The sequence below is a fragment of the Oncorhynchus masou genome, chromosome 12, assembly GCF_036934945.1.
Source record: "Oncorhynchus masou masou isolate Uvic2021 chromosome 12, UVic_Omas_1.1, whole genome shotgun sequence".
NCBI classification, from domain to species: Eukaryota; Metazoa; Chordata; class Actinopteri; order Salmoniformes; family Salmonidae; genus Oncorhynchus; species Oncorhynchus masou.
This window is the reverse complement of record NC_088223.1, coordinates 48,757,715-48,785,509: the sequence shown is the minus strand read 5'-3', so window position 1 is coordinate 48,785,509 and position 27,795 is coordinate 48,757,715. Positions and strand designations below refer to the sequence as shown.

The 27,795-nt window shown below is 42.1% G+C and overlaps 3 protein-coding genes across 3 annotated transcripts in view; 1 reads left to right on the top strand and 2 right to left on the bottom strand.

Moving 5' to 3' along the window:
• The first annotated feature begins 225 nt into the window (after positions 1-225).
• Positions 226-14,176, top strand: LOC135550245 (vascular endothelial growth factor C-like). Its single transcript, XM_064980862.1, has 7 exons — positions 226-815; positions 3,733-3,946; positions 6,628-6,818; positions 7,015-7,145; positions 7,989-8,092; positions 8,306-8,642; positions 9,430-14,176. The coding sequence occupies exons 1-7, from the start codon at positions 720-722 to the stop codon at positions 9,542-9,544; spliced, it is 1,188 nt and encodes a 395-aa protein (XP_064836934.1). The 5' UTR covers positions 226-719; the 3' UTR covers positions 9,545-14,176.
• Positions 14,177-19,757: 5,581 nt separating this feature from the next.
• On the bottom strand, positions 19,758-25,321 carry LOC135550244 (steroid receptor RNA activator 1-like). Its single transcript, XM_064980861.1, has 5 exons — positions 25,236-25,321; positions 23,116-23,244; positions 22,653-22,927; positions 22,381-22,489; positions 19,758-20,601 (listed from the first exon to the last, which is right to left on the bottom strand). Exons 1-5 carry the CDS (start codon positions 25,264-25,266, stop codon positions 20,405-20,407), a joined length of 741 nt encoding a protein of 246 aa, XP_064836933.1. The 5' UTR covers positions 25,267-25,321; the 3' UTR covers positions 19,758-20,404.
• A 223-nt stretch (positions 25,322-25,544) lies between these two features.
• The window catches only part of LOC135550241 (amyloid-beta A4 precursor protein-binding family B member 3-like), a 32,741-nt gene continuing 30,490 nt past the window's right edge, over positions 25,545-27,795 (bottom strand). The window contains exon 12 of the mRNA XM_064980860.1: positions 25,545-27,657. Coding sequence (XP_064836932.1) covers positions 27,430-27,657 — 228 coding nt within the window. The 3' untranslated portion in view covers positions 25,545-27,429. The remainder of the gene's footprint in view (positions 27,658-27,795) is intronic.

Here is a 27,795-nt window from a genome sequence, read left to right as displayed (position 1 = left end):
GCACATTGCCTCGGCATGTTACAGGGAAATATACAGAGTGAGCATTTGAAAATAAGAGATTATACTGTAGATATGGAAAATATAGCACCTTAAAAAGTGTGCTCACCAAGCATCAGAGACAACAGTACTCACTGGTGCACAGGCTCACACACACACACTAACTCCCAGTCTGAAGAGGCGGTGGCAGCTACTCCCAAAACAGAGAGAGTGAAAGGGAGAGAGAGAAAGGAGGGCACTCTGCCGAGGGAGCCTGCCTGCTGTCACATGTGTCTGCGCTCACTTCCTCTGTACTCGGGCTTCACTGGAGACAGACACAACCCTACACTCTCTCACCCCATCTGGACCTGCAGGAGCCCCTATGGAATCTGGCCTCTCAAACTCTACACCTCTTTTCTGATTAAGATCATCTACAAGGATCTGATTCCAAATACAAAGCCTTCAGAGGGAAACTCAAGGGAGTAGCGATGGAAATACTTGGAATGAAACAATGAAAGTGGTCTTACATGTTGTACGAAGTGAAAGAAAATACTTCCTGGAGGAAAATGCTGTGTTTGAAAGGCACTCTACGGGGCTCATCTTATCTCAAGGTCAGTTCCTGGCTAAGGAACGAGGAGATCCTTGTGCTCTGTGGGATGAGAGTTCAACTGTGGGGCATTAGCTGATCCTTCATCATCTCCCCCTCGTCCTCCTCCCGCTCCCCCTTTCATCCCAGACACACCATGTGGATATTATCTTTAGTCCTTTGGATTCTCAATGTCACCAATCTCACTCATGGTTATGACTATGATGAGTACCCGGGTGAGGAGGACACAAAGGTGAGTAACTAAACAACACGCTGCTGCTTTTGGATGATGTGTCATATTGTACGGTACAGATAAGAATTGGCCAGACGAGGCTTTTTCCCGATGAACCTTCATTATGCTCAGAACTCTGATTTCAGTACAGAAATAAATAGGCATGTGAAGGTAATAGACTACTGTTATTGACTAAATCAGTGTGTTGATTAAATTAGTTGTCACAATAGTTTTTTTTAAAAGAGACAGGCAGTTTCCTTGTTACTCGTCAGTGCTTTCACTACAGCGGGTGTGTCTTTAGTTGGGCAATAAAACATCCTCCTCGCCTTGTGGCTACATTGTGCATCATTAAAGGTGAATGAGTTAGTCATGTTGTACCTGTCTACTTCCACTATTGAGGCGGGTAGTAGGCAATACCTTTAGACAGACGTCTGCCGTTGAAAAGGTTGAATGGAGAGAGAGGGACTGTCAATTTGGACAAAAGGAGACGAGTGAGGTTGAATAGCAAAAGTGACTAGGGATGGTTACAATTGAGTTGGCTACCTTGTTTAAATTGTGAGGTAAACTGACAATGGGTTGTGTGTGATGATAAACACTCACCCTGAGCGATCGATCGTGTGGGAGGTATACACCATTTATCTATTGGTCAGCCATGACCTCATGTTGCCAAGGGGATGACCTCATGTTGTGTGATCTGAGCAGGAGCTTACCGTCAGCCACAAGGGGTGACATTTGCAAGTCCAGTGGAACCGAAATCACACAAGCGGCTTACATAAAAGGCCACGTTCAAAATGTGAATAATAAACAACGTTAGAAGCAGCTACAGAAAGTATTCAAACCCCTTGACTTATTCCACATTTTTTTGTGCTACAGCCTGAATTCAAAAAGTATTTAAAAAAAATAATTCTCACCCATCTACACACAGTACCCCATAATGACTAAGTGAAAATATATTTTTTAGATTTTTTTGCAAATGTATTGAAATTGAAATACAGAACCATCTAATTTACATAAGCATTCACACCCCTGAGTCAATACCTTGTAGAAAGCACATTTTGCAGCATTTGAATAGCTTTAAGAGCTTTCACACCTGGATTGTACATTTGCCCATTATTCTTTTAAAAAATTCTTCAAGCTCTGTCAAATTGGTTGTTCATCATTGCTAGACAACCATTTTCAGGTCTTACCATAGATTGTCAAGTAGATTTAAGTCAAAACTGTAACTCGGCCAACATTCCCTGACTTCTTGGTAAGGAACTCCAGTGTAGATTTGGCCTTGTGTTCTAGGTTATTGTCCTGCTGAAAGGTGAATTCATCTCCCAGTGTGTGGTGGAAAGCAGACTAAACCAGGTTTCCTCTAGGATTTTGCCTGAGCTTAAATCCATCCCATTTAATGCTCTCCCGTCCTTAATGATTACACACATACCCATAACATGATGCAGCCACCACTATGCTTGAAAATGGAGAGCGATACTCAGTAATGTGTTATATTGGATTTACCCCAAACATAACACTTTGTATTCAGGACAAAAAAAGTTCATTGCTTTGCAACATTTTTTGCAGCATTACTTTAGTACCTTGTTGCAAACAGGATGCATGTTTTTTTTAAATATTTTAATCTGTACATGCTTCCTTCTTTTCACTCAGTCATCTATGTTAGTAGTGTGGAGTAACGACAATGTTGTTGATTCATCCTCAGTTTTCTCCTATCACAGCCATTCAACTCTGTAACTGTTTTAAAGTCACCAGCAGTTTCCTTCCTCTCCGGAAACTGAGTTAGGAAGGACACCTGTGTCTTTGTAGTGACTGGGTGTATTGATACACCATCCAAAGTGTAATTAATAATATCACCATGCTCAAAGGCATTTTCTATGTCTGCTTTTTATTTTTTTTACCCATCTACCAATAGTTGCCCTTCTTTGCAAGGCACTGGAGAACATCCCTGGTCTTTGTGGTTAAATCTGTGTTTGAAATTCACTGCTTGACTGAGGAACAGATACTAGTATGTGAGGTAATCAATTAAAAATCATGTTAAACACCGTTATTGCACACAGAGACCATGCAACTTATTATGTGACTTAAGCACATGTTTACTCCTGGACTTATTTAGGCTTGCCGTGACAAAGAGATTGAATACTTATTGACTCCAGACATTTCAGCATTTCATTTGGTTTTAATTCACTTGTAAAAATAAAAAATAAATGTTGTTTTTTTTTAGATAAAAAAACTTATTCCACTTTGACATTATGGGGTATTGTGTGTAGGCCAGTGACAATTCCGGCTGTGACAACAACCACATGTGGAAAAAGTCATGGGGTGTGAATACTTTCTGAAGGACCTATAACGTATATTTGAAAATGTCTGATAGTGAACTCAAGGCTTTCATCTGAAAATGGAGACCTTTGATTGTAACAGACATAATAACCTTGTTCCTTATCTCTAGGAAAGAACTTGGCTGATCTCAATGGAAAAAAATATGATCTTGCGTTGCTTTGTTTTCCCTGGGCTCAGACAGACACAGTGCTCCATACTGGCTCAGTTTCCATTCCATCCCTGACAGAAGTGACAGTCTAGCATTACCAACCTGGGGGAAAAAATAACAGCATTTGTTTCCATAAGAGATAATGACAAGGTAGCACCCAGGCTGCTTGGTGGGTGTTGATCTCTGAGGCAGACAGTGATAATGTTACAGTGACGCCCTTAGGGTTCTTACCGTAGTAGTGACAGATTACAACTTAGTTACAGACAGTTCTGAATTATCAAATGGTCTTTATTAAAAACATGTTTTTTTCTATATGTTGAGATACCTATCCGTGTCATTTTATATATTATTTTCTACATAATATATTGCAGTGGATGATCAACATAAACTGAATTTTGGTAGATCAACGATATGAATTTGATGTTCTCATTGCTCATTTTCCCGATTCCTCATCAGGCCCCACTGGTTGGCGAAGGTATTAGTGGTTTGGACACCGTCTCCAATGTGGACGAGCTGGTGGAGCTGTTGTACCCAGAGTACAGTCTGGTGCAGCACTGCCTACGTAGGAAAGCCTTGCGCACCTCCCCTCCTCTCCATGCTGAAGACGATATCTGGGCCTGGGGCAAGCCCAGGGAGCTGGCACTGGTCAAGTCTGACAGCACAATTGAAGGTAAGGCTCTACAGTCGAATGGCCCTAACAACAGCAAACACCAATTGAGAAACTCTCCTTCCAGACCCATATCAAACATCTCCAATCGAAAATCAAATCAAGAGTCGGCTTTCTATTCCATAACAAAGCCTCCTTCACTCACGCTGCCAAGCTTACCCTAGTAAAACTGACTATCCTACCGATCCTCGACTTCGGCGATGTCATCTACAAAATTGCTTCCAACACTCTTCTCAGCAAACTGGATGCAGTTTATCGCAGTGCCATCCGTTTTGTCACTAAAGCACCTTATACTACCCACCACTGCGACTTGTATGCTCTAGTCGGCTGACCCTCGCTACATATTCGTCACAAGACCCACTGGCTCCAGGTCGTCTACAAGGCCATGCTAGGTAAAGCTCCGCCTTATCTCAGTTCACTGGTCACGATGGCAACACCCATCCGTAGCACGCGCTCCAGCAGGTGTATCTCACTGATCATCCCTAAAGCCAACACCTCATTCGGCCGCCTCTCGTTCCAGTACTCTGCTGCCTGTGACTGGAACGAATTGCAAAAATCGCTGAAGTTGGAGACCTTTATCTCCCTCACCAACTTCAAACATCAGCTATCTGAGCAGCTAACCGATCGCTGCAGCTGTACATAATCTATTGGTAAATAGCCCACCCATTTTCACCTACCTCATCCCCACAGTTTTTATTTATTTACTTTTCTGCTCTTTTGCACACCAATATCTCTACCTGTACATGATCATTTATCAATCCAGTGTTAATCTGCAATATTGTAATTATTCGCCTACCTCCTCATGCCTTTTGCACACTTTGTATAGAGACTCCCCTTTTTTTTCTTTTTTCTACTGTGTTATTGACTTGTTAATTATTTACTCCATGTGTAACTCTGTGTTGTCTGTTCACACTGCTATGCTTTATCTTGGCCAGGTCGCAGTTGTAAATGAGAACTTGTTCTCAACTAGCCTACCTGGTTAAATAAAGGTTAAATAAAAAAATATAAAAAAATAAAAGAGAACGTTGTCTGCCTATCTCACACGGGAGAACTGCTAGCGTGATAGCCCATTTCTCCCCCCCCCCCCCCCCCAAACCCACAGATGGGAGCAGTACAGCTGTGTGTCGTTGTTAAAAAGGAGAGAGAAAAGCCTGTTCTTGTTTTCCTAACAGTTAAAGAGGCCCCTCACTCTTCCCTCCCCACTCATCAGAGACTGAGTGTTCTCTCTCTCTGCGCTCTAGTATAAACTAGCTGTGTCTGCTTCCTGATCACAAGAGCTCACCACAGAAGATATAGGCCCTACTGGAGAACTGATTAAGGCTGAGTGGACCCTTATAACCTAAAGGACAATGATAGGAGGTGGCCTGGCCTCAGTTCACCCATTTACACAACAGACCTCCAGATGCCATTGAGAGAAAGTTGTAAAAAGGGCACATTACAAAACTGTTGATCTTGCTCCATTGCCTTTCATTGACCAGCCCCAACCTCTATGAAATGATGCCAGAAACAATTCAAAGAAAGGACATCAGATCCACAGACTAAAATTAAGCAAACAGTCAGCTCCAGTGACTAAAGGTCTTATGAAGGAAACAGTCACGCTGGACAATCAAACAGTCACGCTGGACAATCAAACAGTCACGCTGGACAATCAAACAGTCACGCTGGACAATCAAACAGTCACGCTGGACAATCAAACAGTCACGCTGGACAATCAAACAGTTACGCTGGACAATAAAAACAGTCACGCTGGACAATCAAACAGTCACGCTGGACAATCAAACAGTCACGCTGGACAATCAAACAGTCACACTGGACAATCAAACAGTCACGCTGGACAATCAAACAGTCATGCTGGACAATCGACCAGTGGCAGAAAGTAGAACATCAGATTGAATTAGAAGACATTAAACAATGATACTTTACAAGAGACATCCCAATCCCAAGATGAAAGAGCTGGGCAAACACAGTCAAAGCCACCTATTGTGTCCTTCCATCAGACAATATAATAGACGTTTATTGGCCAGACGCCAAGTTGTCTAAAAAGTTAATATCATTAGGGGTTAGCTTTTCTCATTCTCCTCTCTTTGAGTATTTGCAGTCTGTTGTCCTCATATTCTGTTGCCGAGACAAATTGCACATTGTTGCGGTGATCATCCGACAACAGAAATTGCACTAAAAAGGAAATTGTTTGTTGAATTCAATCTATTAAAACATGGACATTACTCTTACACAATGTGGCTTAGTGGGTGGCAGTGTGGTTCTGTGGTTAAGTTATTGGGATGGGCTTTCCAAAAGGAAATTGCCCTTTACAAATCCAACCAAATTTGTAGGTGGGGGATGCTGTCGATGAGGTTGCAACCAATTAGCGCAGCAATATAGCCTAATAATGCAGCTACATTATTACCTGGGTGGCTGAAGATGGTCAAAAACAGAATGTTCCCAACGATTCTATTCCACATTAGTCAGGATTAGATATTATTCTCTAGACCTTGGTGGTCCTGTGTGGCTCAGTCGGTAGAGCATGGTGCTTGCAACGCCACGGGTTCGTTTCCCGCTGGGACCACCCATACGTAAAACGTACGCACGCTCAAGTCGCTTTGGATAAAAGCGTCTGCTAAACTGCATATTGTATTATATCATCCCTGATAACCTGTCTCTGCTAACGCCACTCCATACATCCCCAGTCATTCTGGAGGAGATCCAGCGTACCATGTGTACTCCTCGGGAGGTGTGTCTGGAGGTGTCTAAGGAGTACCCGGAGAGCACCAGTCACTTCTACGTGCCTCGCTGTGTGTCTGTGCACCGCTGTGGGGGCTGCTGTCCCCAGGAGGGTCTGTACTGCACCAACACCAGCCACATCTACATCAACAAGACGGTGAGCAGCGGAGGACAAACTAGATATCATTCAACATTTTAAAATGACCCTACTGTACAGCGTAACACTTTACATCAAGTCTCTCTTATACCCGCGTTGTACCAATGGCACAGCTTTAGTAACAACATTGTATTCAATAGATGCCGAATCCAAATGTTAGTCATTGACACCGTGTTGTTTCCCCCTGTGGCCTCAGCTGGTGGAGTTGTCTCACCGTGACCGCTCTATGGTGATGGTGGCGTTCGTCAACCACACGTCCTGTGAGTGTCTTTCCAAGAGGCCCCTGCACTCCGTCATCAGGAGGGCCACTGCAGCTCACCTCACCGTGTGAGTGAGTAGTGAGGACTAGTCCACTTTAAGACGTAACCTCTGACGCTGCCGATCGAGACACAATGTGCGCACACACACACACACACACACGCACACACACGCACATACGCACACACTTCATTATTATTAAAGGCCCAGTGCAGTCAAAAATGTGGGTTTTCCTGTGTTTTATATGGACGGGTTGGCTGACGTCACAAAAATTATGCGTGCGCATCGATGGGGCCGTAAGCCTTGCCAACAACTGTAACCACTCCCAGAAAATGTATTTTGTTAATTCTTTTTACAATTTTAATTGAAAACAATCACAGTAAGGGACTTAATTGTTACCCAGAAATTATTTGATATTGAGATAAAAATGGCTGCATTGGACCTTTAAGGAATACAGTATTTGGTTTATATTAAACAATATCGTCCAGTTTTAATGCAATGTAATAATATAGCTGACTGACTAAGCCAAGGATACTAAACCATTCCATCTAATCCTATTTTATGTGGACCAGCATCTGACGATGCAAGTGAATGAGCGAGACCATCAGCTATTCCGTCACAAGTGCTTTGCGTGTGCATTTGCTTTTGAACTGAGGCCATGGAGAAGAGGCCATGTTTCCCCCTGCTCTCTCCTCGTCTTTCTGTGTCCAGCCTAACTGCTCCAGACGGCTGTGTGTAGGCTGTCTGCCAGGCCAAGGCCAGCAGGGAGGAGGGCCAGGGGATTCAGTTCCCTCTCACAGACCGCCCATGGTGTCCAGCCCATTCACAGGAATGCTTTGTGAGAGTAGCAGTCCCCCTAAGCCAAGACCTCTGATCTGATCCTGGCCTGTGTGTCCCTCCTTCCCTCTCCAGGTGTTCCCCGCCAGATGTTCCCTGCAGTACAGGACTGGTCTGGGACCCCACCAGCTGCCTGTGTGTTCCCATGGACACAAGCTCCTTCTCAGAGAGAGAGCTAGGTAAGTTAAACTAGCTCATACCCATACAAACCCAGTACAGTCGTTTCCGTTTGCCAACACTGAGAGATACTGTAGCCCATAGGTCAGGGAGTTGGTAAATGAGAATGATATAATGCCTCGCCGCATTGAAGTGAAATGTAGTAAACCACATGTCTGTCTAGAGGTCAAGAAGTGACACTAACTATCCTCTCTCCTCTCCACCATCTGTTGCAGAGCCCCTGGAGTCAGCCTTGCTGGAGCTGTGTGGCCCCAACAAAGTCCTGGATGAGGACAGCTGTGAGTGTGTGTGTCAGAACGGTCTGACGGAGGCCAGCTGTGGGCCAGGCTGGCGTCTAGACCAAGAGTCCTGTGAGTGTCTCTGTGAGGACCAGCCCGGCCCAGGGACCTGCCCACCCAACCAACGCTGGGACCCAGATCTGTGTGGCTGTGTGTGCCGGGCAGAGTGCCCCCGTAGTCAGCCTCTGAACCCAGAGACGTGCCTGTGCAAGTGCAGGGAGAGTCCTCACACCTGCCTGCTGCAAGGCAAGAGGTTCAACGCACACAATTGCAGGTAAAACAATTGACTCTAAAACACAGACAGCACAACAGAAGAGGGTGAAAGTTCAAACACTTCACATTTCATTAGGCCTCATGACACCGGTGGACATCCCCATTGCCATTTCTTGAAAACTATTCCCTGAACTATGATGCGGGTCGAAGTAATAATACGCGGTTGACCTACGTGTGACAACTTGGGAACACATAGTACAAAAGCTATAACTGCTATAGCTACAGGTTATTTTAATTTGGCAAGAGCAACACACAACCTGTTCCACTTAAAGAGGAGACCGAGAGGAATTAAATAGACAAAACTCAAAACTCAGTGTGAAGTCTGAATCCAGATACTGTATCATGAGCAATATGTATTTCAGGGGAATCTGTTCAAACGTGATGATAGTTATACAAATATTATTTCACACTTCCGGATAATGACAAGACATTAATGTGAAGAACTACTCCAGCGTGAGAATTCATATCCTGTTTACGGCCCTTTACAATGAATCTGGATAAACGAGGAAAGGCACCTGCCACATTTCTTTGGAATGTAGAAACCAGACTTTCCAGAAAGCACAGAATTCCCCTCTTGCGAGAGATTAAAAATTATGTTTTATGTTCTATCCAAACAGCGGAAAGAGTTAGAGCATGTTTTATCAATGAGACAATGGGGATTGGTCCGAGATCACACACACAACTCGCCTACACACACAGGGTCATGCAAGTGGGTCACAGTTGAGTTGAATCTACAGTACATTGCGTAAAACCAACTGTTCTATCGGTTTCTCTTCCCCTCCACCAAGCTGTTACCGGCTGCCCTGCAGAAAGCCACACAAGAGCTGTCCAACTGGCTTCTACTACAGCCACTACGTCTGTCAGTGCATACCCAACCACATGAGGTCAGAGGAGTGGAACTGACAAAGCTGGTGTCACTAGCACTGGTGCCAAACTGCAATGTACTGTAACTGTATGGTGAAATAGAGCAGAAATGAAGGCTGACCTGACCACAACCATTGTCCACATGGGCCGGAATAGAGAAGAAGGTGTGGCAGAGAGGACACTGACCAAATGGTATTCTATACTCAACAATAATATAAACACAACATGTAAACTGTTGGTCCCATGTTTCATGAGCTGAAATAAAAGATCCCAGAAATTTGATATTTGCACAAAAAGCTTATTCCCCCCCCCCCCAAAAACACACATTTGTTTACATCCCTCTTAGTGAGCATTTCTCCTTTGCCAGGATAATCCACCCACCTGACAGGTGTCACATATCAAGAAGCAGATTAAACAGCACGCTCATTACACAGGTGCACCTTGTGCTGGAGACAATAAAAAGTCACTCTACAATGTGCAGTTTTGTCACACAACACAGTGCCACAGATGTCTCAAGTTTTGAAGGAGCGTGCAATTGGCATGCTGAATGCAGGAATGTCCTCCAGAGTTGTTGCCAGATAATTTAATGTAATAATTTAATGTTTAATGTCTACCATAAGCCATCTCCAACGTGGTTTTAGAGAATTTTGCAGTACGTCCAAACGGCCTTACAACCGCAGACCATGTGTAACCACGCCAGCCCAGGACATCCATATTCGGCTTCTTCACCTGCGGGATTGTCTGAGATCAACCCCTTGGACAGCTGATGACACTCAGGATTATTTCTGGCTTTAATAAAGCACTTTTGTGAGGGAAAACTCATTCTGATTGGCTGGGCATGGCTCCCAAGTGGGTGGGCCTATAACCACCCAGGCCCACCCATGGCTGCGCCCCTGCCCAGTCATTTGAAATCCATAGATTAGGACCTAATGAATTTATTTCAATTGACTAATTTCCTTATATGAACGGTAACTCAGTAAATTCACTGAAATTGATGCATGTTGCTTTAATATTTTTGTTCAGTATATTTCTACTTCTGTGAGGAGGAGCCATTTAACTGATACAGCTGTGAGGAATCCCCAAATTTTTTCACTCAGGGCCCCCTAATACAAAAATGTTAGCTGACATGCCCCCTCCCCCTCTGCCGACTGCCCCACAGTTTGGAAGCCACTGATTTAACTAATTCAGCTAAGAGGAGTCATTTAACTAATTTGGCACATGAGAATGTACTGAAATGGTCCCCAAAAGAGTAAGCAACTTGTAACAGATGAATTTTTTATGTCACTAAAATATCATGTAATGAACGAACCCAATCCTTTGTAACAATCATTGTGTTATAAATTATAACGTTTTGATCTGTGAAAAGTGACAAAAGAACTCGCTGTAACTTCTGTAATAAATACCAACAATAGCTATGTTTGCAATGTACAGCAAGTACGTAGGCTATATGTATCTCGAAACCCTTTCACATTCCCTCTACAACACGGAGACAAGACTGTGGGAATATTTTCATAAATTCTCCTGATAGGCCATGATCAACATGTTCTCCATCTTCAGGCCAGGGGCACAGTCCCCATTCCACAATTATCAACATTATGTAGTTGTCTACATACTGCAGTCATGGACATCTTTGACATTGCCTCCGATACAGTGGCTTGCAAAAGTATTCACCCCCAATGGCATTTTTCCTATTTTGTTGCCTTACAACTTGGAATTAAATTGTGTTTTTTTGGGGGGGGTTGTATCATCTGATTTATACAACATGCCTACCACTCTGAAGATGCTAAATATTTTTTATTGTGAAACAAACAAGAAATAAGACACAAAAAACTGAAAACTTGAGCGTGCATAACTATTCACTGCCCAATTACAGCTGCAAGTCTCTTAGGGTTTGTCTCTATAAGCTTGTCACGTCTAGCCACTGGGATTTTTTCCCATTCTTCAAGGCAAAACTGCTCCAGCTCCTTCAAGTTGGATGGCTTCCGCTGGTGTCCAGAAATCTTTAAGTCATCAGACAGATTCTCAATTGGAATGAGGTCTGGACTTTGACTTCCAAGACATTTAAATGTTTTCCCTTAAATCACTTGAGTGTTGCTTTTGCAATATGCTTAAGGCCATTGTCCTACTGGAAGGTGAACCTCTGTCCCAGTCTTAAATCTCTTGAAGACTGAAACAGGTTTCCGTCAAGAATTTCCCTGTATTTAGCGGGATCCATCATTCCTTCAATTCTGATCAGTTTCCTAGTCCCTGCCGATGAAAGACATCCTCAGCATAATGCTGCCACCACCATGCTTCGCTGTGGGGATAGTATTCTCGGGGTGATGAGAGGTGTTGGGTTTGCACCAGACATAGCGTTTTCCTTGATGGCCAAAAAGCTCAATTTTATTCTCATCTGACCAGAGTGCCTTCTTCCATATGTTTGGGGAGTCTCCCACATGCCTTTTGGCGAAAACCAAACATTTGCTTATTTTCTTCTTTTCTGGCCACTCTTCCATAAAGCACAGCTCGTGGAGCGTACGGCTTAAAGTGGTCCTATAGACAGATACTCCAATTTCAGCTGTGGAGCTTTGCAGCTCCTTCAGGGTAATCTTTGGTCACTTTGTTGCCTCTCTGATTAATGCCGTCCTTGCCAGGTCTGTGAGTTTTGGTGGGTGGCCCTCTTTTGGCAGGTTTGTTGTTGTGCCATATTCTTTCCATTTTTAATTATGGATTTAATGGTGCTCTGTGGGATGTTCAAAGTTTCTGATATTTTTTTATAGCCCAACCCTGATCTGTACTTCTCCACAACTTTGTCCCTGACCTGTTTGGAGAGCTCCTTGGTCTTCATGGTGCCGCTTGCTTGGTGGTGCCCCTTGCTTACTGGTGTTGCAGACTCGGGGGCCTTTCAGAACAGGTGTATATATACTGAGATCATGTGACACTTAAATAAAGTCCACCTGTGTGCAATCTAACTAATTATGTGACTTCTGAAGATAATTGGTTGCACCAGATCTTATTTAGGGGCTTCATAGCAAAGGGGGTGTATACATATGCATGCACCACTTTTCTGTTTTTTCTGTTTTGAATTTTTTGAAACAAGTTACTTTTTTCATTTCACTTCACCAATTTGGACTACTACAAAAATCTATTTTAATTACAGGTTGTAATGCAATAAAATATAAAAAATGCCAAAGGGGATGAATACTTTGCAAGGCAGTGTACAGTATGTGCTGCATTTAAAATGAGTTAAAAAAAATTACATTTATATTTATTGTAAGTGACCCTGCACCTCTCTGAGATGACAAAGTCATGATGTAATTGGGAAGGAAGAAAATAATACTTAAAATGTAAGACCCATGCATATACTGTATTGTACAAAATGTGTGACTTAACTTGTGTGACATACTGTAGTCAGTGGTGACTGTGAATGAAAAGTGTGTGTCTACACTACATGGCCAAAAGTAAGTGGAACAATTCATTCCAAAATCATGGACATTAATATGGAGTTGGTCCCCCCTTTGGTGCTACAACAGCATTCAGTCTTCTGGGAAGACTTCCCACTAGATGTTGGAACATTGCTGTGGGGACTTGCTTACATTCAGCCACAAGAGCATTAGTGAAGTCGGGCACTGATGTTGGCCGATTAGGCCTGGCTCGCAGTCTGCGTTCCTATTCATCCCAAAGGTGTTCAATGGGGTTGAGGTCAGGGCTCTGTGCAGGCCAGTCAAGTTCTTCCACACAGATCTTGACAAACCATTTCTGTATTGACCTAGCTTTGTGCACTGGGGGCATCGTCATGCTGAGACAGGAAACGGCCTTCCCCAAATGTTTGCCACAAAGTTGTAAGAACAGAATCGTTTAGAATGTCATTGAATGCTGTAGCGTTAAGATTTCCCTTCACTGGAACTAAGGGGCCTAGCCCGAACTATGAAAAGCAGCCCCAGACCATTATTCCTCCTCCACCAAACTTACAGTTAGCACTATGCTTTGGAGCAGGTAGCGTTCTCCTGGCATCCGCCAAACCCAGATTCGTCAGATGGTGAAGCGTGATTCATCACTCCAGAGAACAAGTTTCCACTGCTCCAGAGTCCAATGGCGGTGAGCTTTACACTACTCCAGCCGATGCTTGGCATTGCACATGGTGATCTTAGGCTTGTGTGCAGCTGCTCAGCCATGGAAACCATTCCATGACAGTTATTGTGCTGACGTTGCTTCCAGAGGCAGTTTGGAATTCGGTAACCAAGGGCAGACGATGTTTACGCGCTACGCGCTTCAGCACTCTGCGTTCCCATTCTGTGAGTTTATGTGGCCTACCACTTCACAGCTAAGCCACTGTTGCTCCTAAATGTTTCCACTTTACAATAACAACACCCACAGTTGACCGGGGCAGCTCTAGAAGGGCAGAAATGCGACAAACTGACTTGTTGGAAAGGTGGCATCATATGACGGTGCCACGTCGAAAGTCACTGAGCTCATCAGAACAGGCCATTCTACTGCCAATGTTTGTCTATGGAGATTTCATGGCTGTGTGCTCGACTTTATACACCCGTCAGCAATGGGTGTGGCTGAAAATAGCCAAATCCACTAATTTGAAGGGGTGGTCACATATTTTTGGCCACGTGGTGTATGTGTTTTTAATGTCTTATCATATTTGTATGGTATTTAAAATAAAACTTGATTGGCTTTGGTAAATGTGTACAGTGTGTGTTTGATACAAGTGTGTTAAAAGGGGTATTCCCTGGTAGCACATAACATTCTGAGAATCCTATGCTCGGTGAGCACGTGTTGTCCTGTGGTTATTTTGCATACAACCTTCCCACAACATTCTGGGAATGGTGCAGGATAGTTGCTTGGCTTTGGAACATTCTCAGCACATTTAAGGAATTTGACAAAATAACAATTTTCTTGGCGTTTCATTACTTTAACAGAACGTTTCCTAAAAGTTCAAATTAAATAAGTTACAATTAATTGCATTGGTAATGTTCCAGGAACGTTCTCCAACTTGTTTGACATTGGGAATATCCTCAAATAGTTCAGAGAATGTTCAGAAACAACTTTCTTCTGTGGGAATTTCAGTACATCAGCATAACATTTTATGCAGGTTTCCTCATTCTTCCATTTAAAGTCATGTTCTCAGAACATTAATACGTTAGTAACGTTCAAAGAACAACATATATATTCCGTTCTCAGCGTCAACAAAACTCTCTCTATCCTCTATCTTGTTAAGTGTGTTGGCCGCGCCCACTAATTGACCACACCTGATCTTAATGAGTGCTTGTTTCCTTTGAAATGGGGTCTGTTTTAATATACATAACTGTTCATTTTAGTCTTAGTAAAAAAAAAAACATGGCATGCTATCCATGTGGCACAATGGACTAAATCCATGTATAGAGAACAGAAGATCATAGGTTTGAATCTCACTGATGCACTGCCACAAAAAAATTTGTGTGTTTGCATGATTAATGCCTAAGGAAATTAATTTCAATATGTCATATCTGTGCTTGGAGTTCAAAACAGTTAACCTAAGCTAGCTGTGTTAATACAAGTCTTATTGAAACATTCAGTGAAAGTTAAGGAAATTATTTAAAAACTCAAAATAACCTTTCATTTCCATTCTCAGAACGTTAAAAAAACCTCTCAGGAAAACTTTCAGGAAACTAGTAAAATGTTCTGAGAACCACTCAAAACGTTCAATTTTACTGGTAAGGAAACTTATGGCTTCGTTCCTAGAACCAATGGGAAGCCAAAAACGTACGCTCCCACAACTTCCAAGGAACCATATATGCTAGCTGGGTTGGTTGCATGTCAGGGAGTTTGGCAACAGACTATGGGAACCAGACCAGACTAGCACCATGGTGTGTGATGTGTTCACAACACCTTCTCCAATCACAAAAGAAAAGCAATGAAAACACACACCCCTGCAGTGGAAATGGATCCAGGACCTTCGTCTCAAATTCCTCATACCCGCCATATGTGTCCGGAACAATAAACACACTACACCGAGGTCAATTGCAGAGAGATCTAATTCCCTTCTGGCTTGTGTCTGTAGAAACTGCCATCCACAGTTGGTACTCTAAACCAGCTCATTCCTCTGTACAGATATGTGACCGCATAGCTAAACTGAGTGATAGTATCTTTCGTTTGTGATATTCAAAAAAGTTTGGTTAATACATACAGAGTCGAGACAGTACTTGAGACAGGAAGGTTGACTTCACTTTTTATCAAGGGTGATATGTTTTCTTAGAGGTCACATCGTTTTGTTTTTACAAGGTTAAACACTGAATGTCACCAACAGGAAAAGCTATTCAATTTCAAGGCTGCACCTCAATCTTACATAAAGTATCTATCGTCTTGTGAAAATTAAATTCTTTCTTCCTGCCTTGTGTTGTTCTTAAACCTGGAGCATTCATTAATCCATCAACGGGTGCCATTATTGGGGGTGAGGAATGGATACACACAATTCTCTTGGCATAAATTGCGGTAAAGTTACTATGTATTGCCTGGCCAGGACACTCAAGTCTGAATCTGCAATCTGAAGTCTTAATAATCATCACAAATTCATCTGAATGAAACAACTGACTGCGGCAACCTTTGATTTGGATACACATTATGTGATGCTGGACACGTTCATTCACGAGTTCTCACCTCATGGAAAAACAGGAGAGAGAGAAAAGTATAAAATGGGCGTAAGAAGGGTGGATTTACATGATTAAAATATGTCTCGTGAGATCTCGCTCTTCAACATCAGCCTTGGATGTGGTGTGGCCAAAGCTACATTCCTGCTTCATGTGTGCACCTATTAGCATACTGTAAATACAATATAGACAAACCAAGTGAGGATAGCAATTCAAACTGCACAGGTGCTTCTCATCTAAACCATATTGCACAGTTGATACATGCAATGATTGGCAAATGTGTGGATATTTTAAAATCCTGCGTGCAGTTCTAAAGAAATGGCTAACTAGCGCTGCACAATGACTGCAAGTCTATGGGTATCTGCAAGCACACTAGACCATACCCATACACTTCCAGTCCTTGTGCTAACGCTAGTTAGCATTGGCTAGGGACACTACCTCCAACGTCCTTAACACACAGAGACTTAAAAATGGTTCTCTGGGGAAGTAGATCAAGGGTCTCATTGCCAAAATCCGGGAAGTGTCCCTTTAAAAGGGTAATTGGTGTAATTACTGGGAAAGGGAAAGGTGGACACCTAGTCAGTTGTACAACTGTATGCATTCAACCCGAGATGTGTCTCCCACATTTAAACCAACCCCTCTGAATCAGTGGTAGTGTGGGAGACGTCGCTTATAGTGAGATTTCTATCTAAATCGTGTCTCTTTACCCGAGTAGCTTTCCTGGACCTAGTTTGTGTCGGCAAAGTAGCGTAGCGTAAGAGAGGCCCTAAGATTGCAACCATCTGTCTACATTCAAAAGTGAGATGTAGCAATAAAGCGATTGGAAGTGTATTAGTGCTGCTAGGGCTATGTATATGAGTGCTTATTGAGGCCTCAGCAGTCACCACCACAGCGGGAGAGAGTGACTGTTGCTTTGCCACTCATGTCTGGAGAGAGGGCGTTTAATAGCCCAGCAGGATTACTGTGATTGGGTGTCGGTTCTCCTTTCAGCCAGTTCACAGCAGCAACAGCGTGAGATGATCAGTCTCACAGTATCTTAACATATACAACCAAATGGGGCCGCGCAGGAATAGAATGATGGCTTTCCTGTCAATTTCCTTTTCCTCCACCACCTGTTCAAACACAGAGGTCTCTTGAGACAGACACCCATGTTTTAGGAAATATTGATTTCTGTGAAACTAGCCTGTGGAGCCCGGTCTGTTCCTCTCTAAGGAAGTGTGGTATAGTACCCCTTCTGCTTGAAGCTATTTGTCAGTGAAGATACACTCCCACCATATGTATTTGGACAGTGAAGGATAATTTATTTTTTGGGGCTCTATACTCCAGTGTTTTGGATTTGAGATCAAAATTGTTTCATATGAAGCGACTATAGAATGTTGTCTTGTATTTGAGGTGGTTTTCATACCCCCCCCCCCTCATGTGAAGTCGTCAAGTATTTGGGCAAAATCAGTCATATTCCTAGTGCGCAATGATTTAAATCAAGCTTGTGACTCTACAAGCTCGTTGACTGCATTTGCAGTTTGTTTTGGGTTGTTTTGCCTAGTAGTAAATGATGACCGTATAGACGGGCTGTGACTGTGAGGCTGATTGAGCTGTGTTGTGAATGCTGTAATACATTTGACACACGGCATCTCCCGCTACAAGAAACAGTGCAAATAAAATAAAAAAACTGTTGGAACACATTTAACACACAGAACTGTTGAACAGATAACAAAGATTAGCATTTTCTAAAGAGATAAAAAGGGAACGTTTACAACAGTTGATCATATACTGTAGGTGGTAGACCTAAAAAAAAAAAAAAAAAACACAGTGGAGACCTAAGATCTTGGCAAGACGCAAACAAATAGAATCAGTTACCTCTGGAATGAAACTGCTTGTAGATGGAACTGTGTCAGACCATGTTAACGCGTTCACATTTGCCAAGATTTTGGAATGTGTGACACAAGTTAACTTTCTGGAATGAAAACACCCCCCCCCCCCCCCCCAAGTAATCAGGAGAAGAATCAGGAAACATAAGCGCTAATCCGAGGACGGTGTTTCACCTTTCAATACACGATTGCTTGGGTGAGAAAACATCCGACACAACAGCCAATCGCAACTAGCTTCTCAGGACTTGAGTTGTGATGCACCGGTATGGTGTGATGTGTGCATTAAAGCAGCAATCCGCAGTTTGAACAATAACAACGTGGCACCCAGCCACTGATTTGGCAAACAGCTGAGGGATGGGGCTGGAATAATGTAACCACTCTCAAAATCCTTGTCAGAGCTTTGGAGACACGGACAGACCGTCCATGATATCAACATTATAGTTGCGGGTGTACCGTGTTTGTTTAGATTTAAAAACAAGCTTATACTTTGGGTTCTGATGGGGTAGGACAACTAAGCTCATAAGTTCTTTCCTTCACGAATCAAAAGAGTACATATCATTAATTTTAAAAAGTCTAAAAAATAAAAATGTACCAACTACAGATTTCCACTTAAAACAACACAAGATAATTTCTCAACCTCCCCAGCAAGTGTCTGCTTGCACTGTAGACTACACAGTATTTGTTCAAATCAACACGGTAAATCCACATTCCTTTCGTTCAATTCAAGTTCACTTCCCCGTATTTCTTATGTCAATGTTTTCACCAAATAAACACACATGGAGTGAGTTTGGCAAATGGCATTGTGACAACACTTGCTGCCAGAGCTGTTATACTGCCAGCCTTACATGATTAGTCAGAGTTTACTACAGTACGCAAAGCAGACGCTATTGTTAACGTGTACACAGTACAGGTAATGTAGAGCTGATGTCAGTGAGAAGTGTTGGCCTGCAGCTCCCAGGAAGACCGGTAACATGATTATAGCCCTACACCAGCCCTACCCCCAGTGCCAGAGAGATACAGTGTGGGAATTAGTAAACACAGATTCTACAGAAAAATCTCAACCCTGCAACCCCACTCTCTCCCGATATACAACCCAAGCTCTCCCAGACATACTGTATTATTCAAATCAGCAGCTGTAAACCCAAACACAGGAGAGCTGAATAAACTATGCCATGAGAGGAAAAGCTCTCCTCATTTAAACCCACTTTTCTACAACAATGACAAAAGGAGAGGAGATTCAGATGGCTCCATGACTTAATTGGAAACATTCAAACTTTACTCCAACATGATCTAATCTTTTATGGGTAGACTGGGACAATAATGGATAATGTGATGATGACATTATCCATAATGAGTTCACATCAATTACAGTCTCACTTAGCAACAATAAAAGTGTTGTCACAGGCCTTGGACGATCAAAACAAAGCCACGCCTCATTCATGGTGGCTAGTCCTCTAGCGCTATAAAATTTAAGGCATAAAATCTTGTGTAACCCTTCCTATAAAGTGCCCAAGTTTCTCTAGTTATCATAGCCACAACACTGTCATCGGTGAAAAGTCAAGCCTTAAGACACCACCTTGTGGTGGCTTCTACTTGCATCTGTGTCCACGGAGGTAGACAAGTCAGAAAATCTGGAAGAATGGAACATCCTCATTGCAACTACAAATCCTCAACTACAAAACCGATATAAATAACAGTTCATGACATGAACCTACTGCCATATAAAAATACATTATATCTTTTTTTTTTAAAACATTTTTTAAAATGGAATACTTCCACCACAAATCAGCTTTATTTGGTCTCATCGTGTATGATACACATGTAATGCAATGCCACCGTCAACAGAAGCAGACCACAGTCTTTAAAACATTCTTATTGCTTTTATGATTATGTACATGGGGGATGATAAGTCATTGAAAACTGTAGGCTAAACCAGGAAAAATACATTGGACCTTGTGTACAATTAAAGCAATCTTAGCTCCAGTAAAATAATGTTTACAAGGCTGTCCAAGGGAGGTTATAGAGTATTTTGAGGAGAGAACGATCCAAATAAAATGTTCCATTACTGACACTTCTGATATAAGCACTTTAACCAAACAAGACACAATAGGGGAAAGGCTGTATCAAACGTAAACGATCGACATAAAACAGGGATAAAGGCATCTTTGTATTGTCAGAATTGGTGGAGCTCGGTAATAGCAATACACTGCAATCAAATGCAATTCATTAAAAAAAGTCCCAAAAAATGTATATGCATATTGAATAATTACAGGAAAACCATGTCAAAATATGTGGAATCTCCACATACGAAAGCAAAAGAGAGAGTAAGCCTAAAAGTTGAATTTCAATGGCTTTTCACATGGACGACCGTGAGTCCTCATGGTTCCACAACCTAATAGAAAAGTGTCATTATTGATTTAGTCAGAGTTAGCAGTGCTGCTGGTGTCTAGACTCTGCTCTACTTCCTGTGTGTGCAGGAGGTCTGGGTTTAAGTTGCGTGTTTCAGCGATGAGACGCTTGACCCCCACCATCCACTGACCGACCTCGTTAACATGGTCCACTATCAGAGCCCGGTGGATCTCATCAGCAGCGTCCCAGTTACAACTCTTCAACTCTGACAGGAGCATAAAGACAGGAGCATCAGAGATGTGGTTAGGTCATTTGAACATTTGCTTCATATAAAAATGGTGGGTGACCCATTTAAAATCAGAGATGCAAACTGCTGAGGGACCAAAAAAGGTGACAGTTTTTTGTTGTTGCACTGAAACACACAAAGAAAAATCCCTGCTGGGGGGGGGGGAACTGCAGCTTTTAACTAATTAAACAACAAAGAATATGATCTACATGATCAGTCTCTGTTGTGTAAAATAAGTGGTTAATTTGAACCTCACAGCTAAAAAATAAATCAATAAAAGAAAGCAATCCAATGTTATTTGTTGCCTAGACTTTACTGCAAATGACACTCAAGTCTTGAGAGAGAAAAAAACAACAATACACTAATATTGCAGTTAGCCATGACAGCCTTTATAATAGAACACTTGTGACCACACACACACATCTAAATATTGCACTTGGGGGGGAAAAACATCTTAAAGTAGAAATAGAATGCCTGTTTGTTTCATTTTTTGTGAATGAATGTTTTGTTTCATTCATTCAGAAATCTTGCTTGTTTGTAGGTGACCAAATACTTATTTTCCAATTTGCAAATAAATTCATAAAAAATCCTACAATGTGATTTTCTGGATTTTTTCTCATTTTGTCTGTCATAGTTGAAGTGTACCTATGATGAAAATTACAGGCCTCATCTTTTTAAGTGGGAGAACTTGCACAATTGGTGGCTGTCGAAATACTTTTTTGCCCCACTGTATTTTTGCTCTATTATAGTGGCCACGATAGTAGATATTGATCAAATACACACGGCTACATGTGTGCAAAAAAATCATTTACAGAGTAAAAAAAATGTTATAAACCCCCCTAAAATCACACACATACTGTCAAATTCAACACAACAAAAACAATATATTTGGGCTACACTGCACATTATTACATTGTACACTTTCTGCAGAGAGTACACCTGGCATACCCCCGGAAAATGTGTGGTGTTCCTTTCACTTCTATAGTGGCATCCTGTTTAAGCCAGGCCCAGCTACACTCGATCCCTGAATCCACTTGTTTAACAAGCAACGCCTCATTTTCACATAATTCTCTCATTAACATTAACCACATAACTAGAGGGAAAACATTAGTTCACAGATAGTAGCGAGTTCAATTTTCACACAGATTGCCAGGGTCCAGTAAGCAACTAACGCGTTATAACTTGAGGAAAGGGAGACTTATACCATTTCATACTATAACAAATTGGTTCGGTTAGCTCATCTGACTTTATTAGCCAGCTAATTTTCACACCATAAACTCAATTATTTGATCAGTTAGCAAGTCGTCTTATTTTGCTCAACATTTCTCTGGCCAGCGAACGGAGAATTCGATCCAGCTAGCAAGATACTTAACCATGCTAATACTTGTTCCACCACACTTTCTCCTTAATTTCAAACTTTCCAAATGCAAGTTGTTTTTCGGTTACAGCTCATGAAGTACACGTCAACACCTTCACGCCCCCGTCTCCGTGGTTAGGCTTCTCATCTACCTCTTCGCTATCGTTCAGGGGACGTGTTGCTTTCTGTTATGTGAACGATGGGCTGAGCCTTGGACACAGTCAATATTGCTCCAAACGCGCATTACCCCATTGCATACAGCCAGTTGTGATCCAGCCCCCCCCAAAAAAAACTTCTCATCGGATCTACACGAATCACAGAGGTCACCAGTTTGCATCCCTGATTTATTTTTCATCCGTACAAATATGACCTCATCTATCAAACTACACAGGTTCTCCTACCTTGCACCAGTCCATTCATTCTTCTCCTAACAGGAAGTGACAGCTTCCCAGACTTCCACATGTCCTCAAAGAGCTTCAGACGCTTTGCCACATCATTACACACCTGTTTCTGCAAGGGGCACAAGTAAAACATTCAGCAATTTGGTTAGCAAAGCAGTGAGTGTCATTTCAAAACAGTGCACTAAAACCATGACAGAGATAGATACAACATGCAATTTGTAAATGGTTTGTCAACTGTGGCTGGGAATTTGAGCTATAGAAATCATTCTTACTTTGACTGTGTGTCTACAAGCTGTCAGTGCCCAGTTGAGAAGAGTGACTACATCGTCTACATCTGGCTCATTTTCTGATTGGCTACTGGCAGAGTCTGTGTGCTCTACCACAGGGAAAGGTGGTGGAGGTGTGGCCATCATCATCACCCCACCAAGAGGAGGGGCTGCGACAGGACATGGACGAGGGGGCGTGTTCATACTACATGGAGGGGCCAGTGGGTTGGTAGGAGGAGTCATTGGAGCTGTTAGGGAAGGAAAATCTCCTGGGACAGGACCTGTAGATAAATAGAACCAGGATGATTCATTATCTGCTCTGACAGTCTGGGGAAAGTACAGTCATCAGAAAGACAATCTCACAACCCCCTGAGTAAACATCAAAAGTACCAAGGTACTCAAAAGATCAAGGAATTTAAAACATATTCAAGGCACAATGTCCAATTCTCTGCCAAAGCCTAGAACGTACAAGGGGATCCCGTGAGTTGAGGTGGGGGCACTCTCTTGTTGAGAGGGGTCCTCTTGGGTGCACCTTGTGCTGCTGTCTGCAAACCATAGGAAAACTGTGGAGGGTCATTCCAGCCCCGCTCCTGATTACCTTAACAGAGGTAGAGAGGGTTTTATTTTAAAAGACCTACCGTTTACTAACCAGCTAGCACACACACACACAGTTGAAGTTTACATACACCTTAGCCAAATACGTTTAAACTCAGTTTCACAATTCCTGACATGTAAAGCCTCGTAAAAATTCCCTGTCTTAGGTCAGTTAAGATCACCACTTTATTTTAAGAATGTGAAATGTCAGAATAATAGTAGAGAAGGATTTATTTAAGCTTTTATTTATTTAATCACATTCCCAGTGGGTTAGAAGTTTATATACACTCAATTAGCATTTGGTGCATTGCCTTTAAATGATTTAACTTGGGTCAAATGTTTTGGGTAGCCTTCCATAAGGTTCTCACAATATGTTGGGTGAATTTTGGCCCATTCCTCCTGACAGAGCTGGTGTAACGGAGTCAGGTTCGTATGCCTCCTTGCTCACGCACACTTTTTCAGTTCTGCCAACAAATGACCTATAGGTTTGAGGTCAGGGCTTTGTGATGGCCACTCCCAATACCTTGACTTTGTTGTCCTCAAGCCATTTTGCCACAACTTGGAAGTATGCTTGGGGTCATTCATTGTCCATTTGGAAGACCCATTTGCGACCAAGCTTTAAATTCCTGACTGTCTTGAAATGTTGATTCAATATATCCACAATTTTCCTCCTCATGATGCAATCTATTTTGTGAAGTGTACCAGTCCCTCCTGCAGCAATGCACCCCACAATATGTTGTTGCCACCCCGTGCTTCACGGTTGGGATGGTGTTCCTCGGCTTGCAAGCATCCCCCTTTTCCCTCCAAACATAACAATGGTCATTATGGCCAAACAGTTCTATTTTTGTTTAATCAGACATTTCTCCAAAAAGTACCATCTTTGTCCCCATGTGCAGTTGCAAACCGTAGTCTGGCTTTTTTATGGCGGTTTTGGAGCAGTGGCTTTTTCCTTGCAGAGTGACCTTTCAGGTTATGTCAATATAGGACTAGTTTTACTGTGGATATAGATACTTTTGTACCCGTTTCCTCCAGCATCTTCACAAGGTTCTTTTACTGTTTTTCTGGGATTGATTTGCACTTTTCGCACCAAAGTACGTTAATCTCTAGGACAGAACGCGTCTCCTTCCTGAGCGGTATGACGACTGCGTGGTCCCATGGTGTTTATACTTGCGTACTATTGTACAGATGAACGTGGTACGTGCGGGCATTTGGAAATTGCTCCCAAGGATGAACCAGACTTGTGGAGGTCTACAATTTTCTCTCTGAGGTCTTGGCTGATTTCTTTTGATTTTCCCATGACGTCAATTAAAGGGACACTGAGTTTGAAGGTAGACCTTGAAATACATCCACAGGTACATCTCCAATTGATTCAAATCAAAAGCGTCTAAAGCCATGACATCATTTTCTGGAATTTTCCAAGCTGTTTAAAGGCACAGTCAACTTAGTGTATGTAAACTTCTGACCCACTGGAATTGTGATTACTTCACTTGTAATAAACTGTCTGTAAACAATTGTTGGAAAAATTACCTGTGTCATACACAAACTAGATATCATAACAGACTTGCCAAAACTATAGTTTGCTAACAAGACATTTGTGGAGTGGTTGAAAAACGAGTTTTAATGACTCCAACCTAAGTGCATGTAAACTTCCAACTTGAGATGAACATGACGGTACTGACAGGTCAACAAAACTGATTATGTTTATAATCATGATCAACATCACGTGATAACGTTACCTGTAGTCACGCTCAAATTATATGGGGAAATAACTCAAGTGAAGAGGTAGTATAAAGTCTACGCAAACGCATCTTCAAGATGTTTTGACAACTTTGTTAGCAAGAGAGCAATGTAGTTTGATAGTTACTGCTAGCTAGCTTGTCTTCAAAGTAGCTTGCATTATCACCCTAGCACAGGTGCAGTAGACTGATGTCTATCGTCAGCGAACTTTTCTCGCTAAATAAACAAAGTAGAACTATTAAATTGGACAGAACATACCTGGTTTGATGTAAAGGTCCTTCGCCTCCATGGCTTCTTTTCTTCTTACATATACAACAAATCAACTTGTTTTCCGGGACACGTGGACAGGATGTTGAGCATTGACATTACGCATGTCCGGTTGGTTAATAGAATAGAATAGAGGAAATTAGTTCATTTTTCTGGTCTAGTAAACAGTGGATGACTTCATGTAGAGCAAAGTGGCCAGATTCTGAGTAATGAGACTAGACTTCATGTTGAAATAAAAGGCTCTTTCTTTGTAAAAGAGGAGTTGAACTTTGATAAACATAACACACAAAAAACAGAGAACAGGATTTCCAAGCAATTTATTATTCCAGCATAGACCACCACAGTGTGGACCAAGTGAGGTACAACTGCGAGAAATAATCACAATTTAAAATAGTTTGCATTTACATGACATCCTATTTTCTTTTGTGCTAAAATATTGCAAATATATATATATATAGAGAGACATATGTATTTACTAGTAGTATAAATAGCAGAAACCAAAAAAATCTCAAGGTGCTACATTAGCATTTTTATGACATCACCTCCCAAGTTCTCCTGGATAAAACGTATTTCACTTCTCCACCTATGTTATTTTACGCCAAAGCTCCACCTTTTCATTCTTCCAACTTTGACATGAACCTTCCACTAATATGGAGACCTGAGTTGTTTTCTCATATTATGCCTATTTAGAATGGGGGAAGAGGAGCTGTTGCATATCGGTAATATATAGCATGACCTCTCTGAAGTGCCATTTCTTTTATGTGCCCAAGTGTTTCACAGCATACAGCAAATGACTTTGAAAATCAGCATGCAATAAACCAAGTGCCTTCCCCCCTCCCCCCATACTTAATTCAATGCAGTGCAAATAGGTCTGTATTTTGGGGGGGATTCAGTGTGTTTTGGTGTTTTCTCAAGTGAAAATGCTGTTTAGAGTGTCATCCAATAGGAGCAACACAACACAGGCTTTCAGTGTTGGGGACTGTTTTGCATTTAGAGTTTAGTCATTGACTTGATTTCTAAGTGTTTTCAGTTTTACTAGTGAGAGTCAGTCTTTCATTTTTTTTCATTGCCAATAGCATGGAAAGTACCTGAGCAAAGCATTTCATTCCCAGGCGTGTGCGAAAGCATGCAGTGCTTCTGTAGAGCTTCGGGGGACTGTCTACATACCTTTCTAAATCTTTTTTTTTTCTTTTACACTTTTATGCTTTTTGTGCTGCTTGTACTAACACAAACCTTTTTCAGAACAGAAATAAAACACCTTCTCTTTCACTCTAATGTGAAGACCACTGTGGCACTGGCGCCACTCCTGAATCCTGCTCAAAGGGATTCTTTCTGAGTATGCTGCGTCAAAATTGTACCAAAGCCCGGATCTGATTGGACTTCATTTGCTGTTGACAAACTGGGGTCTAGGATGTTCGTCGGTCTGATTCTCGATTTTTTCACATCTAATTTGAATAATGGAGGAATGTAGAGTGTGATATCTTCTCTCCTATCTTTATGATGCCTAATCTCACATTTGAAATCTATTTGTTGTCAACTGTCAGAGGGACTATAGGCTATAAGTTGACACACTTCTATGAATATATCTGAAGTTAAAGATCCCTTTACATTTATTAGAAAGAACAGTATACGTATTTAACACAACCTACCCAGCTACATTGATTGTACAAGAATGAGGTCACTGTTACATTTTGCTGATGTTCAATATCAGATAACTATATTAAAGTAGTCAATTACTGCACCATATTTTTTTGCTACTGTATGTTTCACCTAGAACCAGGGAGCCATTGTTGTGTATTTGATGGTATTTTGCAATAAAAGCACAAGTCAAGATCCTAATGACTTAAACTCTTCCTTGATAAGAAAGGTGTGGAATGTGAGAGTACAGCACCTCAGTGTTCTTTTCTAAATCTGTACCACAAACCAGCCTAGTTGAGATATGTTGTATACCCAAAGAAACACAGTAGAAGCAGAAATGCAGAAAAAGTTTGTTTTGTTTAAGATAATGGTCATCCTTGCCTGGTCAAATAGAAACTCAGCTGGCCTTCAATCTTCACATTCTAATGGCTGGTTATACATCTGTTATACATTCTACCCTTCGCCCTAAAACTGATTTGCCGTACCTCCCTTTACCCACGTCCCCTTCTCTCACTTGCTCCCTCCCGCCTCCCTCCCTATCTGTTTGTTATGGTGTGGAAACTGCTGACTGTTTATTTCTGAAAGTCTCAAAAAACGCCAGCATGCCCTTTTTGGCTGTGGAGGAGCCAGTCATGGGTGGGGACAGTCCTTGGTGAAGGGGAGCTGGGAAAGTGAAGCCGTCCATGGAGTTGGCCCTCTTCACCTTGGAACCCGCCTGCCACATTTTGGACCTGGGTGGTGGAGTCTGGGCCACCAAGCACTTCTGGTACTGGACCTGCAGGGGGCACAATGGAGCCATGTTAAGCAGTGACCTTAGATTCCCTTTCATTTTAGAAAGATACCATACATGACTCATGGCTCTAGTACATTCTCTACCAGTACCTACAAATTCCGTTAAAATATTCATCATTCA